At 43.2% G+C, this 17740-nt stretch overlaps 2 protein-coding genes across 6 annotated transcripts; one reads left to right on the top strand and one right to left on the bottom strand.

Moving 5' to 3' along the window:
• The first annotated feature begins 30 nt into the window (after nt 1–30).
• On the top strand, nt 31–17582 carry Pi3K68D (phosphatidylinositol-4-phosphate 3-kinase catalytic subunit Pi3K68D). 4 transcript variants are annotated; one of them, XM_015174908.3, is made up of 16 exons: nt 31–122; nt 3055–4142; nt 4226–4278; nt 6413–7126; nt 7187–7275; nt 7337–7979; nt 8037–8607; nt 8671–9310; nt 9377–9622; nt 9683–10119; nt 10239–10631; nt 10696–10896; nt 16386–16582; nt 16635–16726; nt 16787–16936; nt 17005–17582. In XM_015174908.3, the coding sequence occupies exons 2-16, from the start codon at nt 3085–3087 to the stop codon at nt 17182–17184; spliced, it is 5664 nt and encodes a 1887-aa protein (XP_015030394.1). In that variant the 5' UTR covers nt 31–122; nt 3055–3084; the 3' UTR covers nt 17185–17582. The 4 variants fall into 4 exon arrangements, with proteins under 4 accessions (XP_015030394.1, XP_015030395.1, XP_015030393.1 ...); XM_015174909.3 differs by lacking the exon at nt 31–122 and adding an exon at nt 132–401; XM_015174907.3 differs by lacking the exon at nt 31–122 and adding an exon at nt 132–433.
• On the bottom strand, nt 11426–15263 carry LOC6623793 (uncharacterized). Of its 2 annotated transcripts, XM_002048590.4 has the most exons (4): nt 14996–15263; nt 14748–14941; nt 13968–14055; nt 11426–13428 (listed from the first exon to the last, which is right to left on the bottom strand). In XM_002048590.4, exons 1-4 carry the CDS (start codon nt 15021–15023, stop codon nt 11585–11587), a joined length of 2154 nt encoding a protein of 717 aa, XP_002048626.1. In that variant the 5' UTR covers nt 15024–15263; the 3' UTR covers nt 11426–11584. The 2 variants fall into 2 exon arrangements, with proteins under 2 accessions (XP_002048626.1, XP_032289997.1); XM_032434106.2 differs by lacking the exons at nt 13968–14055; nt 14748–14941; nt 14996–15263 and adding an exon at nt 13486–13898.
• Nucleotides 17583–17740: the final 158 nt, after the last annotated feature.

Here is a 17740-nt window from a genome sequence, read left to right as displayed (position 1 = left end):
AAATCTATAACATTTTTTATTACTATGCTTGTTGCATTCCGTTTTGTGAATTTTTCCGTGTCGTTTGTTATTATTCTTTTCTGTGACGAAGCGACCGTAGCGATTTAGTAAAATTCAATTAAGTATATTTATTTTATTGTTCAATAACTGTTCTTAATAATATGTCGCATTAAACAGTATTTCGCGTTTAACGCCTACGTGTATGTGTGCGTTTCAGTTTCGTTTTTCTGTACAAGTTTTAATTTCTCTGTGTTAGTGTTATATCTGTTGTTTGTATGCATGTGTATGCATGTGAGTGGAGGAAGCTCCAAACCCGCGGAACTCACAAGCAATCCAAATGAAAACGTCATAAGTAAAAAGCACATACAAATTGAAGCAACTGAAATCGACGGCAGTATTAGGCAAGTGTGCAAGAAAACCAAACTCGAGCTATGTAAGTGGATGAAAAGCGAAACCAAGTACACATACATATATATACATATATATATATTTATATATATTTATGTATGGCCTTATATACATATGTACTAGACTTTGCTGTATGGGCGCAAGAGCTGCCAACAATTTATATACTGGCATTTACAACTTATGCGCATATGCATATATTTTTAAATACATTTTTTAATGACTATCGTTATTATTATATAAAAGTGCTGAAAATTTTTAAACATTTTGCTGTTTTATTTTTACATTACGTTTCTGCGAACACTTAGCTACATTTATATGTTTGTATGCGTGTGCACACACCTTTTTAAATACATATTTACATATGCATGTAGGTATGCAAATTTGAACTTGTCGAACTGCTGCTCGTCATACTCATCATATAATATATTGTTCGTTAGTATTTAAATAATTTTTATTGATTGGCTTTAACCTTTGGCTCGCCTTGCCTCAGCTAATACTTTCACAGTACCGGCATACATATGTTTGCATGTTTTCTTATCTGTTTTGTCCTCTTTTTTTGATAGCATTTTGATTTCGTTTTCATAGTGTATATGTGTATGCTTGTATGTGTATGTGTGTAGGTACCGGTACCACATCTGTGTTTTACTCATGTGTTGAGTGGTGCTCACACACAGTGTGTGTGTGTGTGAAAAGCATTCATGCTGAACAGCTGTTCTTCTCAAGGCAATCGTGAGAAAGCGGCACATTCGTTTGTTTTTATTTGCGACACACGCACACACACATACAACAGTCTTGTCGTACGGTTGTTGTAATGTAATGTAAACCTAAATACGCATGAATGAATTATATATTTATGTGTGTGCATATCTTAGATAAATGTATTGAGTTAACTCATACAATATACAATTAAAGCTTTGCTGGCAGACTCCTCTCTTAGACAGAGCCCTCTTTAGTCAGCCACTTTCCTCCCTTTAGTTTGAGGATAGGATAGGAGCTCTACAAAAACTGGACTTCATAATTCAATTTTGTGATATTTATCAAAACTGCTTTCAATAATTCATTTTAACTGCTCATTAGAATATATAAAAATATGAAAACTATTGCAAAATTATTATATCATTGACATATTCCATAAGCGGACATATATCTTATCTAGGAACAAAACTCTGGAACTCTAGAGCTTGCTCAATTGCTTTGTTATCGTATTTTACACTCTACACTAACTATTAAAAATAATTTTATAGTATAATGGACGGTTAACAGTTGCTCGCCAAATCTACTCAGGATCAAACTTTAAAATGATTATAATTTATAATAGCTATGAGAAACCATTGTTAAAATTCACGAAACGTGGAACATTCCTCAACAAACTGGAAATATGTCTGTTTTTTTATCTGCCGCAACAACTGCTTATTAAAGCTCTTATCACAGTCAAAACAAATATGCGATGAAGGATAACATAATAATAAAGCTACTGCCGTCGAGTTGACTAAGCTTGTTGCGCATTTCTATTAGGTCCGCCCAACGGTGCGACTAGACAAGAGTTTGGTAACTAGACATATACTTATAATAACTAAGGCAACTGGTTTAAGGTTTAAGGTTAAAAAGCTTTTTGATACGGTGCCCTAAGAAAACCAGAAAACTTTTCGAATTTTTATAAGCAATCAACATATAAAATGGGCTCTGTAATGTTAACTTTGATTTCATTGCTTTATGCTTAGAATTCTCAATAAGTTAAGGCTTCGAAATGAGGCCAGGCGCTTGCAATTCTAAAGTTAATGTCACAGTCTGCAGCTTATAGAAACAGTAGGTTATTCAAATAGATATCGTGTTATTTGTAGCTCATTATATTTATATTAGAAAAGAGAACTGACTACTAAACTACTTATGAAATACTTCCTACATAAAACCAGCTTAGGGATTCAAAAGTATTTGCTGTCACTTTAATCGCACATATGTTGCTCGACAATATTATGTCAGTCTACAAGGGAACTCCTGAAATATCTGTTCTTAACTCAAACAGTTGAAATTAAAAACATTTTGTAATGCCCTCATTTAAAAACAAAGATAGGCTGAGAACAACGTTTTATAAAATCTCCAAGTTATCTGCAAAAATTATCAAGTGGCCGTTGAAGACATCTTCACGGAATGTTGTCTCGAAGGTATTAGCGCAATTATAAATATTGTGTGATTATATTGATCACGTCATGTGTTTCAACTGAACGAACTACATAAATAGCACGTTCTATTGATTCATCAATTGGATTAGAGCGCAAATATTCTTAATATAGTCATAATTTATCGTTTGTTTCGGCCTCTAATTAATTAATTTTATTTTTCGTGCTCCCTGCCAACAAACGCAACTGAATCATGATTTGCCTTGAACTTCAACTCAAACCTTCAAAAAAAAAAAAAAAAAAAAAATACAATACAACACAATATATTTTTGCTCCGTCTGTAAAACACTCTTGGACTCTTTATTTCACCTTTACAGCACGTAATCGCGTTTATCGTAGCTTTTGTTATCGCACAGCCGAATGGCGCACAGATAAGCGAATCAAACCACACGGCATTGTTCGGCTAGGCTGGAAGAGAAAACAAAATTTTACCAATTATATTTTTTGTTTGTTTTTCTGTTATTTGCAGTTGGTCGTGGGCGCAGATTCTGAGTGGATAATGGCGAATCAGGCGCAAATCGATAGCGACAGGCAATTCCAGGAGGACTTGGCCAAGGCGACGGCCCTGAGCCTGGAGCAGCAGGCCCTCGATGACTACAGGCGTCGCAAGAAATACGGCACTAGCTATCAATCGGGCAATGTCGACTATTACTCCCAACAACAGCAGCAGCAGCAACAGCAAGAACAAAGAAGCTACAGTCTAGCCCAACGTCGTCACTCGGAGGTGCATCAGGCGACGGCAGCATTGAGCAGTGTGGAGCGTTCACGCACGCCGCCGGCGCAGTCAGCCCATGGGAATGGCAACGGGGACAGCGATCTGATATGCTTTGCCAGTCCCACGAGCAAGCAGCCGACGCCAGAGAGCGGCAGCACCTTCGAGCGTTTAATTGAGGACTTGCAGCGTATGCAGACAAATAATCCGCAAACGGCTTTGGTGCCAGTTGGCCCGGTGGCGGCTGCAACGCCAGTGCCAGTGCACTATCCGCCACCGAGCTATGCAGTGGGCAGTGTGCCGGGCGGCGTTGGTATGCAGCTGGTGCCATATCAAGCGGCCGCCCAACAGCCACAACAAAGGCCGTTGAACTACGAGGAGCTGCAGCGCCTCTATAGCATGCCCAATCAATTGGCCCTGCAGCCAGTTGCACCGGCGCCGGCTGCGGGCTTTGTATACTATCCAACGTTCTCGGCACCAGTTGTGCCCGGCTCTGCTGCGTATATGCCGCCTCAGTATCCGTCGCATGGCTTTGGCTATGGCATCGCTGGTGGCTATGCGCCCCATAACGGCGGTAGTACGCACGTGGACTTTGCCCGTCCACACAGCACTCCGGCAGTTGGAGCGGCAGCAGCAGTTGGAGCAGCAGCGCCAGTTTCCGCATCCAACAATAGCAGCGCTAGCCAATCCAGCCACTCAGTTCCACATTCCGGCGCAGGGACGCCAGTTGCCGCATTCAATGTGCGCCGGGCCACGCCTCCCGTTGGCAGCAGCCCGTCGGTTGGATCCACGTTGCCAGCTCAGCGGACCGGCAACGATTTAATCGATTTGAATCAGGACGATTAGTATGCATCATAAATTCTCAGTTTGCCTTTGTTTGTTCTCTTTAATCCAAAAAAAAAAAACAACAAAACATTCTCTATTGCAGTTCCCGTGTAAGCGTCTTGGAGGCATTCGATCCCCTGCTCAATGAGAACACTGGTAAGCAATGGTCAAAAAATTGTTTATAGCAACATTCTCTCTATGCGAACTGTATTTGTAAAGCGTCTTTCTATTATAGCGATTAGAATTTTAGACTCTTAACTCCATGGATAGAATCAATATATTTTTAATCCAAATTACGGGTCTTGTCTAGACAATAAATATCAATAAAGTTCTTAAATTATTCGTCAACTCAACGTTTTGGGCAATACAAAAAAATAAATGTAAACAAACATTGTGAGATGAAAATTTCAACTATTGAAAATTTAAAAAAAAAGTTTAAGGTATTCCTAATCGAGATTATAATTAAAAAAGTATTGAGATCATTTAATTGAATAATATGAAAGCAGCTAGATTGGAAATATTTATGTATATATTCTTGAGCTGACCTTAGTAAAGCCATGTCCGTCTGCACAAGCTAATTCGAGTGCTTACTTCTTAGGTAAGGGTATGTAAGTTTCGGTGCGCTGTAAATATCGTAAATGCGTAGTTTTTGTTGTTGCTGTTTGTTGTTGTTGTTATTAATCGACACCAAGTATAACCAAAAAAAAAAACCTGTTAAACTGAATGATTTCTGTTTCTCTATATTGCAGTGTCGCAAAAGTAATACATTTTAGTGCAAACTTCTACTACTATCCATACTAAGTACTACTACTACTACTACTACTACCACAAACTGCAACTACTTAACTATCTACTACCACAACAACAACACCCACCCAGACCAACAACTAAAGTGCAAAAACCCAAGCAAACCAAAAACAAAACAAAAAAGTCAGGCGAGAACACATATACACAACACGTCACCAGCTAAAGGCAAAATGGGCTCAGGGTTTTGGTGTGGATATATCGAAATTAAAATAAATGTTATTAGTGCCCACTTAAAACCACCTGCACACACAGCATACACTATTTTTAGAAATTAACGTTCTTAAGTCTAAAACTTGTGCCTTCCACGACTGCGCCAGAGCCAAACATTAGATATAGTGAAAACAAAAGTTGGCCATATATCAGCAAAACAACATTTAACATCACAAAAGTGAGATATCTAAATTAGTTTTTCGAAATTTGGTGTTTTGAATACGAATTTGACAGATTTGTCTGGCTTCATTTTGGTTGTCTATCAATCAGATTAAATTTAACTTAATTTTGAGTATTATGAAAGAAATTGTGATTTGCAGCTACATATATACATACACACATACAATATTTTAATATACATATACATATATATATATATATATGTATATATATACATACATATGTTAAATACAATCTTGTATAACGATGAGACCAATAATAAATAATGCCTGAGAATAAAAATCCCAACATTTTGTTGTTTTATTAAACAAAATTCAACGCTCAGACGTTTGCGTATATATCTTCGATATGGAACATATTAATTTATTTAATTTTCTATTTGCATTAAATCGTATCTTTTTATCATCTGGAAACATTAACATATGTATGTATATATGTATAGTATATATATTTGTTCTATTTTAATATTGCAACTCGTAGAATTTGATTGTGAGGGAAGCATACAAAGATATAATATCTTCGATAGTTTCTTTTTTAATGAAAAGCTTAAGCATGACTAGTTCTCTTTAGTGGACAGATATAAAATAATATGCAGCTTAAGTAAGCCACTAAGTAACAACGGCCTTTACATATAGAGTATGCGTAAATAGTTTTTCAACATATTCCGAACATATGAAAGAGAAAAGGTCATAACGAACGCGATATTTGGATTTATATTTATATAAATAAATCTTTGTGTCGTGTAGATGCCGTGCGGCGTGGGCGTCCGTCCCCTGGCAGCTAAGCCAATTGGCCTTTTGCTATGCTAGTTGTTGGGTAGTATAGGAGTCCGAACAGATTCGTTAGCATAGTTTTGCGAAATGTTTTCGGCGCCGCTCTCAGTTTCATTCGTGGCTAGCCGCGTCGCAGTGTTTGAACAGGGGTGGTAACGACGACAACGACGACGGCGACGACGACGACGACGACTTTATTTTTGTCCGCTCGCTCGGATTTAGTCGATCCATTCGGTTGTGTGGGCATTTGCATAATAGTCATCGTGCGATTGCTTGTGTTTGGTTAATTCGCTTATTGATGATGCACTCGTTACTTGCAGGCAACGACGGCGCCTCCGATTGCACCTCCTACTATGCGGAGTACGATCCGTTTGACTTTCTGTACAGCGGCGATAATGGCACACAGTATTCGGATCCCATGTATGAGGCGGTCAACAGGTGGGATAAGAGTGCCGTTAACAGTGGCAGCGTCAGTTCGTTTGGCTGGCGACAGGAATACCTCACGCAGCCCTCGCATTCACACTCATCATCGCCCACACCAGCTGCTGCCTCAGCGGCGCCAGCTGCAGCGCCCCCAACTGAAGGGTCTGTTTCGCCGCCTCCTCCATTGCCGCCACGCAATCAGCAGCTGTATGAGACGGGTGCCGCCGGTGTGTCCACATCCAAGCCATATCAGTTGCCGCCGTTCACGGATAGTTACACCAACAGCATACCGGCTCGAGTAGTGCTAGATCGCCGGAAAACATTCACCCGGCTCTACGAGCTGATCAGCGAGCAGCGCACGGATGATGCCGAGCTCTTAGAGTTTTATCATATGGTGCGTGAAGTGCGCAGCAGTTACCCGCATGGAGATACAGCGACAAATGTGGGACATGTAATAGCGGCCGAATTCAACTATCATTACATGATGGACACCAGCATTAAGGTGATTGTGCATCCGGCTGTGAATACGCTGCAGCCGCATGCCGTCACCAATTCCCTAGCTGGAGAGCAGGTCAAGGGCTATGGCACGCCGGTGACCTTCACCTGCGACAGTAAGTGCTATCAACAGATTTAATGGATTCCTGACTAATGTGCCAAATATTTGCTTGCAGTTGATTCAGTGGTGGCTCAGGTGGTGGCCCAGGCGCTGGCCTCGCTCGAGGGTCAGGTGCAGGGGACTGTCACGGATTTTGTGGTCAAGGTGCGTCTTTGTATAGCGGTGCATGTGCATTTCTATAATACTCGCTAATTCTGTTGTGTAGCCCATTGGTCTGTTGGAGTGGCTGGCGCCCACCTCGAAGCTGAGCCAGCTGGAGTGCGTGCATAACAGCTTTCAGCTGGAGAAGGATGTGCATTTGGGTCTGTGCTTGCGCAGCGCTGCCAATATGCAGGCCATTTCCAGAACACAGCAGGACGATGAGAACGACGCTAATCTGCAACCGGAGCAGGTGCTGCCCAATGAAGTGGTACCCATTGTCACCTATGACAATATGATGATACTCATTGAGACCCTTGAAATGGAAATCGATAAACTCGAATCGGCTGTAGACGGTGCACCTGCTGGACGCAGTGTTGTCAGCTGTTCGGGCGTGGTGCAAGCCGTCAAGGCGATTTGCGCACTGCTCGGTTCCATCGATACGCTGGAGATAGCGCGTTGCATTAGCGAACTGAAGCGCATATGCGAGGAGGCGCAGACCAAGTATGCACCCTTGGCGGGTGCAAACAATCCAGAAATCGTCAGCGACTATGGGGAATACGCGCAGGTGACGCTTAGACCGCGCTCTATGCTAGAGCAAATAAAACTAAAGTGCAATCGGCTGCGTGATGCTGTCCAGGAGCTAGTCGAATTATATGCCAATGTATTTCGCGTTGCCTTTTCCGTGAAGACCCCCGATTATTCCACAAGTAAGTAAATACCCTAATTATGATTTGATTGCTTTTTAATTATCAGAAACTTTCCAGCTCCCATACCCATCTCGTGTGTGTCCAAGCCGATTGTGGTGAGCATCAATTGTCTGCACAGGCCGCCGCCCAACTGGAAATACGAGGATTATTCGCTTTGCGTGCAGCTCGTCTATGGCACGCGCCTCTTGTCCAAGCCCAATGTGCTTAGCTGTTCCAATGATACGAGCGGCGGCCTATTTCCACGCTTGAACTTCAGTGCGTGGTTAACCTTCGATCAGCATCCCATATGCACGTTGCCACGTGAGGCGCGTCTCACCTTTGTACTGTACGGCAAACAGGCGGCCAGCGAGAATGAGCCAAATGCGGAACCAAACGGCGAGCGACGGCAGGTGACCACTGAGTTGGGTTGGTGCTCCATACAGCTTTTTGATTTCAAGCGCACCATGATTTGTGGCCCCTATTTGCTATCCGTGTGGCCACCCACCACTGATAAAATGCTGGGACCAGCGCCTGCGCGTGGCTGCCATCCGCACCCTGACTTTTGTCCGGTGCTGAGCATTGAAGTGCCACCCTATGGCGGCCGCATAGAGTTCCCCGAGCATCAGGAGGCGCCCAAGCCCGCACCACAGTACGATATAATCGTGAATTATTGACAGTGATGCACTTATTGGATTTACATTTTTTCATACAGCTACGATTTTGCCTCGCTAGACGCCAATCTGCAGGAAGAACTGTTGGACACGGCCGAACTAGGATATTCTGGTGCAACGGACCGCCGAGAGGTGTTTTGGGAGAAACGTCTCTATCTGCAGAAATATCCCAATGCGCTGCCCAAGGTGCTGCATGCAGCGCACAGTTGGGATTATGCCAACCTGATTGATTTGCATTCCCTGCTACACTCTTGGGCACCTCTATCGCCGTTGCAGGCACTGGAGCTGCTGCTGCCTCGTTACCCGGACGCCAAGGTGCGCGAGAAGGCTGTCGAGTGGATCTCACACATGCCCAACGATCAGCTAGTGGACTTTTTGCCACAGCTGGTGCAATCTCTTAAGCACGACACATATGAGGCATCGGCACTGTCTCGTTTTTTGCTCTCCAAGTGCCTAGAGTCGCCGCGTTTTGCCCATCACATGTACTGGCTGCTGGTACACAGTCTGCCCGATGATCCGCTCAACTCAATTGGCGCATCGCTGGTGGATCAAGACTACGATGAGTCGCAGATCACACAGGCGCGCTATTATCGCCGTAATAAGATGATGTTGCGTGCCCTCATGGCCATTTGTGGCGAGAAGCTGCTCAAGCGTTTCATGTATCAGCATCGCATGTGTCAGGTGGGTAGCACACAAGCAAGAAGTGTTTTTATAGTTGACGTTGTTGATCGCTTCTCCTTTGCGCAGAATTTGGCCAAGATAGCGGAGTCTGTCAAGGAAGCAAAGGAGTCGATGCGGCAGAAGAGTCTAGTTGCGGGCATGGATCAGGTGCATCAGGATCTGTCGGAGGAGCCCACTTGTCTTCCGCTGGGTCCTGAGCTGGAGGTGTCCGGTGTTAATGTGCGCAACTGCAGCTACTTCAATTCCAATACGCTGCCACTGAAAATCACTTTTGTGGGACCTGATAGCGAGCCGCTGCCCGCCATTTTTAAGGTAAGCCGACGTTGTTGCCTGAGTCTAGCCACATATTGTATATCACTTTTTTCTTGATAGTGCGGTGATGATCTACAGCAGGACATGCTAACAATCCAACTGATACGCATCATGAACAAAATGTGGCTGGCCGAACGTTTGGACCTCAAGATGGTTACGTTCAATTGTGTACCCACTGGCTACAAGAGCGGCATGATTGAACTTGTCTCTGAGGCCGAAACGCTACGAAAAATACAGGTGGAATGCGGTTTAACGGGCTCTTTTAAAGATCGACCCATTGCCGAATGGCTGGGCAAACAGAATCCAAGTCCGTTGGAATATCAAAGTGCTGTGCGCAATTTTACACTCTCTTGCGCCGGCTACAGTGTGGCTACCTATGTGCTGGGCATCTGTGACCGACACAACGATAACATTATGCTCAAGACCTCGGGACATTTGTTTCACATCGATTTTGGCAAATTTCTGGGCGATGCTCAAATGTTTGGCAATTTCAAAAGGTGTGTGGTTTTAAACAGTTTTAACGCTGCAATTCTTAAAAAATATGACTACGTTAAGCAACTGCTAAGAAGAATGATTCCACTTTCCATGTGAATAAATTTTGATTTTTATTTTGCAGAGATCGCACTCCGTTTGTGCTCACCTCGGATATGGCATATGTGATCAATGGCGGCGATAAACCCTCTACGGATTTTCACTATTTCGTTGATCTTTGCTGTCGTGCCTTTAATATTGTGCGCAAGAATGCCGACCTGCTGCTCCATACGTTAGCGCACATGGCTACAGCGGGCATGCCGGGTGTCAATTCGAATGCCGTCACCTATGTGCGTCGCGCCCTGCTGCCTTCACAATCGAATCCGGAGGCAGCGGCCACATTCGCCAAAATGATACAATCCTCGCTGAAGAGTTGGTTTACCCAATTCAATTTCTTCTTGCACAACTTGGCCCAGATGCGTTTCAACAATGACGAAGGCTCCGGTGAGCTTTTATCGTTTGTGCCACGCAAATACACGTGAGTGACAGGTGCATACCTATATGAAGAAACTTAACTAACAAAGCCCATTCTGCTTTCACAGCATGCAGCAGGATGGTAGGCTGAAGATTGTTAAAGTGGTGCGCTTCCAGAAGCACTACAGCATGGAGAAGTATTATATGTACATTCTGCAAGTGACACGACACGGACAACTGGATCCAACGCATCTGTTTCGCTCCTATCGCGAGTTTACCGAGTTCCATCAGAAGTTATGCATGCACTTTCCACTGGTCAAGCTGCACAGGTAAGTGAACACATCCAGTCTTGAGTTTGTTCATTTGAGCGTACATTTAAAGAACAGGGGAGATTATGAACAGAATTTCATATATTAATAATGATTCAACTTTAATTTCTTCGTAGAAATTAGTTTAATTCTTTTAAAAGTAATATCTGCATTGAGATCAATCTATTTTAGTATGTGTTTGAACCAGTTTATTGTAGTTTTCTAGTTCTACCTAACAGTTTAGACTGAAAGACTATTTGTTATCTCTCGACTTTTATATGCGTGGGAAATTGGCTTTACTTATTGGATCCGTAGGTAATTTCTTTTATTATTTTATCTAAGGATCTAAGATCTCTGGAATTTTTCGATAATTTTAAATCCGTTATTCCAAATTTGAAGCCTTCGTCTTTACGAACAATTCGACTATTAATGCTGAGCAAGAGCTTAATTAGTTTATGGTTCGTAGATGCCTTCTTTATCTGGGCATACTTTACACTCTTTTCATATGGGCACAAAAGTGATTAAAATAGAGAAAAACATTTTAAAAATGTAGTTTACAATAATGATAAATTTATTTAAACATAGTCAACATTATATGGCAACTCCTACTTTAGATATATATATGTTCATGTGTATATACATAGACTTATTTACATGTTAAATACTGTTTTTGCTAAGGAAATGCAGAACAGCATCTTGGTTTGGGGACCTAAGCCTCTGTGATTCTGTCACCCTGTGCCGTGCGGTCCAAGTGAACCACTGGCCGCAGTGCGTCCGTCATGGATCGATGTTGGCGTATGGCGCGTCCAAATGCTTCATCATCGCTGTCTTCTAGCGAGACCTGAGTGCTGAAGAGTCTGGGCACATCGGGTTCAGCATTTGGCGAGGGCTCGTCAGGTAGCAATGGGATCAAGGGTTGCGTAGATCTAGAAGGCAACTGTGGCTCATCCTGCTCATCCGCAGATTCAAACTCAACGTCAGACTCATTTGAGCTGGGCACCTCAGCAGATTGATAATATTGCAAGTTGTCCACATCGAAACGCACCTTCAGAGTGCGTCCAATGCGCTTAGTCGGTTGTGGTGCTGCCGGCAGTGGTGGTGCAATAGCTATTTCCTCCACTTCCGCCTCGCTTGAACTGGAACTAGGCAATTCCTCACGCTCGTAGCAAGTCAAAGGCGGCGCATCACCGCGCACATTGAGAGTCGCCGGCTTGGAGACGCGAGGCGCTGGCTGTGGTGGTCGGCGTGCTGGCACCGGTGATGCAGCAATTTGCAGCTCCTCGCAAAGCTCCTCGAAATTGTGCACCTCTTCAACGAGCGGAAGGGAGTTGCCAGTGGGCGGCTCACCATTCACTTGCAGCTCCACGAATAGATCCTCTATGCTGCTTACGTATTTGGCAACGTTTTCCTTGCCCTTGCCCTTGCCCACGACATCGGCGTATTTTGGCAAGTTTTTGTTGTTCTGTGAACCCTCCAGCTGCATCAGTGACTCGTAGTCAGGCAGGATAGGTAGATTATGAGGCTGCATATCATACGGAGGCGGTTCAAAAGAATGGGCAGTTATCTGTTGTCTAAATGTATGCTGTCCATCTGTAGGTGGTATTAGTTCCAGTTCTTGAAAGAGCGACTCCTGCTGCACCACATTTTCCAGATCTATGTTGGTTTCGTCGATCTGTTCTGTACGGGACGGATCCAGTACTGACCAACTGGACTGGGGCGAATTCGTCACAATTTCCAAGTTTGCAAAGTTTTCCCAGTCATCGTCAATGCTCTTACCAAAACCTGGCGGGCTGCTAGGCGCTGGCAGCTGGTTTCCCAGTTCAGCAAAATCTGGTTGCATGTCCAAGATGTCCGCTTCATTCATTTCGTAGGTGGAACGAATTCGCTCAAACTCCGCATCCTCCATATGTTGTGGCATTTCCAGATTATCGAATAAGTTGCGGGCTATAACTGGATCCGTTTGCTCAATTGAATCGGGCGTACCATCGATGATTTCCACAACGAACGCCGAATCCGTGTGCTCCAGCTCAAGGAATCGGCTGTTGTACACTGTGTCCTGAGCAGGCTCCGCTTCTGTGCTTAGCTCGGGCTCCGTTTGTGTCTGAATAACAGCCGGCACGTGATGCACTTGGGCAGCCACAGAAATGGCAGCTCCGACTTGGTCATCATCCGGCGTTAGTAGCTCAGGCACATCATCGACCTGCTCATACTTGACATAGCGTCCATGCTCCTTCGGCTCTTCACTGCTGGCCTTGGCGCTAATCAGCTTATATTTCTCGGCAAAATGATCAAAGTTCGGAATGTCCAGCTGAGAGGGAGGCTCCGCAGCTGCCACTGCTGTGGGCGGTGCGGGTGGTTGGCGTGTAGGCGGCGTACTATAGTATTCATAGCTGGCGCTATGCACTTCACGTCGTCTGCGTCGCGCTGCTTGAGGCTCTGAACAGTACGGAACTGGCCCAGCCAGTTCCGGTATGCTTGTCTCCTCCTTGTACGCATATGGCGCCAATTTGGTCAGCTGCAGATTGGGTACACTGCCCGTGAGGTATTTATTCGCTGAAGGAGAGAACAGTTATAAATATCGAAATTGATTAAGTATTGAATTTATATTACCTGAAAAAAACATTGGGAAATAGGGCAAAGCTCAAAATAACTATCATATTTCATTTTAGAGGGGATCAATACGTTTCGTAATATATGCTTGGTTTGCGTGTGCATTTCGAAAACCTACATGCTAAATTATGATCCTTTAAGTCAATTGTCAATTTAATCAAAACGTGTCCTGGAACTCTTTGTTTTGAATTAGGTCCGTACAAACGGAAATGAAAATATCCAGAAACATATGTACATATGTATCTAACTAATGGGGCAAGCTTTTGCAATCTACATTCAACTGATTTTAATGAGTGCAGGGTATTATTTCAGTCTAGCCCCTGCGATATCTTCCGCAGTAACTGATCGCGTCAGGCAATTTACTTCCAATTCCATTCACATTAAGTAATGCATACAGGCATACATATTTGTGTGTGCATACGTATGTACATATGTATGATTGTAAACATGCGTTTGCATATGTAAACGTTTGAACGTTTTACCTGTTGAATTTGTCGGTCGGGTACTTTCAAATTCCTCGGTATTCCGTTGGCGAAATACTCCATGTACAGCGTTGTCCGTGCCGTTTACCTGCAAGTGCAATGCGATTATTCTGCAGATTTATTAATGCCCATTCTTACAATCTAAAATTAGCAATTCCTCGGCTTTATTGTAACAATTAAAACAGCTGTGGCCTCAGCTGGTCAGGCCTAACGCCCGCAACAACAAAAACAAGTTTGCAATAATAACGAAAAGATTCGCATGCGTCATAAACTTAACTGTAAATTATTACACTCAAAAACACGGACACAAAATATAAACAAGTGTGTGTGCGTATCAACGAGAACGCGAATTAGAGATGGGATTTCGCCAAAAATATTCTAATGAGTGTCTTGAACACGACAATATTTGCTAATTGTTGTTGACATTAGTTAATTGTGGACCAAAGGAATAAGCAGTTTCTGGTGCAAGCCCTTCATCGATAAATTGCATTAATTAGCGCATCTCTTAAAATTATTCATAATTAAATGAGAGCGACTCTAAGAACCCTTTTATCGATATGTATTGCGCGGCGCTCACGTTCTCATCTCCATTTCAATTGACAACACACACACACACACACACATAAAGAAAGAGCGAATACACCTGCATTGGGTCTGTTTTCGCTGCGCCTTATCGTCGTTGGCATTCAAAGTTTTATCAGATACTTATTAACCTCATAAGTGACTTTCATCGAACTAATTGGCAAGTTTTTAAAGTTGCGCGATTTGTATACTACGCACCTGTGATTCGTAAGCTGCATATCGTGGAACAGTCTGCGTCTGGTGCTGAGTTGAGCGCGTTGTCGCTGTGCGCCCGCCGCTATCGAATGTGAGTCGCCGCCGGAAGCCCCAGATTTTGATGCCCAGCAGCACAAATACGAGACTCACCAGAAGCATGAGCGAGCTGAGCCAAGGACCATGGGCCGCTTGCCCACCTGTGCAGGACACTTGATAAGCGCACGGAGCTCACAGAAGGTAGCTAAACTTACCTTGGCCCACATACGTTAGCTGAGCCATCACTGCTATTCGCTTGTGGCCAGCATTTCGCAGTTGCACACCTGATTTTTATGAATTTTTTGCTTTTCGTCTTCAGTTCAGTTCAGTTTGGTTCAGTTCACCACGTTGGCGTTAATCGAACGCCAGTGCCGCAGCTCTTTGCTCTTGGCTCTCGGCTGTTGGCTCTCTCCGTTCTCAGCGCTTGCCGTCCGCGCCACAACGCGCCCGTTAACTGATTGAGCGGCGTTGACGTCGCCGTTCGCTAACTACCAACGCTCAACACGTTATCGCAATGATATCGTGGCGCTCCCAATGTTTGGCTCTCGCTGATTGGTTTGCTGGCTTGTTGGTTTGTTGGTGGGTCGCTCTTCTTTCACCCACTGCTCTTTGATTCGGCCCGCTTTGGCCGTCAAGCAAAGGGTATGATTTATCAGCCATTAACGATTGTTACCTGTTGCCAATCGTTTGACAGTCGCTTGGCGGTCACTGATAAGCAATTGTCTATATATCATGTGCTTTTGTCTGGCTGACTTACAGCATGGAATTCACCTCACAACAAGTTGTTATCATTATGTGGAGATACATTATAACTTCTCTCCAATACAAATACTCTTCCTAACTAGTGTCCGCAAGTCCTTAATCAATTAATGTAAAGCTCTATTTTACTTCTGAAATTGCCTTACTTGGTTTCTTCGTTACTAACTAATTTTTTGTTGTTCGACCTTTTTTGCAATTTCAAACCAAAGCCCTTAATCGCGTTAATTTTCAAAATTGTGTGATACACAAGATGTGAATATTCTGGATGTGTGTGTGCTCCTACATCCTATGTTTGCTATTTCTTTCTCTCTGAGAAAGATGCGTTCGCGACTTGGCTGCTGAAAAACATAAACTTGTATAAAACTTTTTTACCCATTTCAGGGTATTAATAGCATCGCTGTTCGAACCTACATTGGTTCACATCGGTTTGTTATTTGTAATGCCTTTTTTACGCATTCTAAAGTTATGTTTATTAATAAATCAAAGCTTGACATATTTTCATTGATATTGCTTTGAAATGATATCATTCCGACTGTAAATTTAAATGCCAATTGAAAATTCGTTTTAAGTGACTTAATAAGACTCAACTAAGTCGCAAAGACCTACAGAACCAAGGTTTAAGCATCAAGAGCGAGCAGGTTGTCTATGTCGCCTTGTTAAGAACTTCCCGGTTCTATAATCTGCAGACCTTCCTATAGACTATGTCCTCTGTTCGAAGCTATAACCCCTTGGGAATTATGATGAAATGCATTAGCATCAAGGAATATTATAGCCTTATAATTTTTATATTTTATACATAGTTAATTTGCGTATCTAACACGTATTTCATTTTCTACTTAATGTCAGCTTGCCAGCGGGTGTTCATGTAGGACGTTCCAATATCAAATCTGTTGCTGAGAAGCGTTTACCTTTGATACAGCGTTTCCTGAAATCGCTTTTCGATGCGGCGGAGGAAATAGCGCACTCGGATTTGGTATACACATTCTTCCATCCGCTGTTGCGCGACCAGCAGGAGGCCAAACTGGAGATGCCCAAGATAAGAGGTAAGCAGACTTCTGCTGTGAAAGGCAAGATAAGTAACTGGTTTCTTTGCAGAGGTCAAGCGGCAGCCATCGCGAGATAATCCGAATGAAATTGGCCAGATACGTCTATCGCTACAATACCAACGCGGCGTGTTAACTGTGATGGTGGGTTGGGTAATGCTGTACAACTAAAGGACCTTGCTCTAATGCAATGTCTCATTTTAGATACACCACGCCAAAGGACTGCCCATGCTGCAGGGTGGCCAGGAGCCGAATACATATGTCAAATGCTACCTGAAACCGGATCCAACCAAAGTGACCAAACGTAAAACCAAAGTGGTGCGCAAGACCTGCGTGCCCAGCTTCATGGAGACGGTAAGGTTACAGCCGCATTTCAAATTTTCAGAACTGCTAACTATATGTGACACTTTATATCTCAACAGTTGGAGTACCGCATGCCTCTGGATATTGTGCAGCAACGCAGGCTGCAGGTGACTGTGTGGTCACATGATACGCTGCAGGAGAACGAGCTGCTTGGCGGCTTTGAATTGGATCTCGCTAAACATGATTTGCGTCAGGAGCTGTGCGATTGGCATCGCTTGGGATCAGTGCCTAGGAATTGAAGCGACAATCTGGCCTAGTTTTATATACACGTACACACTCAATCGAACCCACACACTCACAACACTCACACACTCACACACACATACACATATATGTTAGTGCCTGTCTATTCAATGCAATAATACTTACATACTCAAAGTGATTGTACATTCCACATTATACTTATTATATTTACTTACATATACAAATAACTTAGCTGAACTCTACCTATCATTTGTATATAACGTGCACACATACACACGCACACACACTCACAAACCGACAAACACATTGAGAAATGGCACACATATACTCTTCTAGCAATTGGTATTGAGCTATTGCATAAACTTTAAATTGAAATTTTGTATATGTACATAAATCAACCAAATATAAGTGATACGTGCTGATCGGTAGTGAACACTTTTCGTATATATTCAGGGTAGCACATTGAATACTGTAGAGGGCACATTTTTTAGGCTAGTTTTCGTAGATTTCCGTCGCAATTATCGACATGCAACATTATCGCCTTGGCAGTGTCAATTCAGCTATTAAATTAAAACAGTGGAAATTGTAACT

This window comes from Drosophila virilis, chromosome 3 (assembly GCF_030788295.1).
Source record: "Drosophila virilis strain 15010-1051.87 chromosome 3, Dvir_AGI_RSII-ME, whole genome shotgun sequence".
NCBI lineage: Eukaryota > Metazoa > Arthropoda > Insecta > Diptera > Drosophilidae > Drosophila > Drosophila virilis.
Note: the sequence above shows the minus strand (reverse complement) of the source record. Positions and strands in the feature narration are given on the sequence as shown.

What these genes read in the sequence shown, in the direction of transcription:
- LOC6623793 (XM_002048590.4), bottom strand. Translation starts at nt 15,023, where the DNA reads ATGGCTCAGCTAACGTATGTGGGCCAAG. An exon ending in ATGCAGCTTACGAATCACAG is followed by an intron (nt 14,056 to 14,747) that starts GTGCGTAGTATA and finishes TTGCACTTGCAG; the next exon opens with GTAAACGGCACGGACAACGC. An exon ending in CCGACCGACAAATTCAACAG is followed by an intron (nt 13,429 to 13,967) that starts GTAAAACGTTCA and finishes TCTCTCCTTCAG; the next exon opens with CGAATAAATACCTCACGGGC.
- Pi3K68D (XM_015174911.3), top strand. Translation starts at nt 2,454, where the DNA reads ATGCCCTCATTTAAAAACAAAGATAGGCTGAGAACAACGTTTTATAAA. An exon ending in ATCAGCATCGCATGTGTCAG is followed by an intron (nt 9,311 to 9,376) that starts GTGGGTAGCACA and finishes TCCTTTGCGCAG; the next exon opens with AATTTGGCCAAGATAGCGGA. An exon ending in TGCCCAGCTTCATGGAGACG is followed by an intron (nt 16,937 to 17,004) that starts GTAAGGTTACAG and finishes ATATCTCAACAG; the next exon opens with TTGGAGTACCGCATGCCTCT.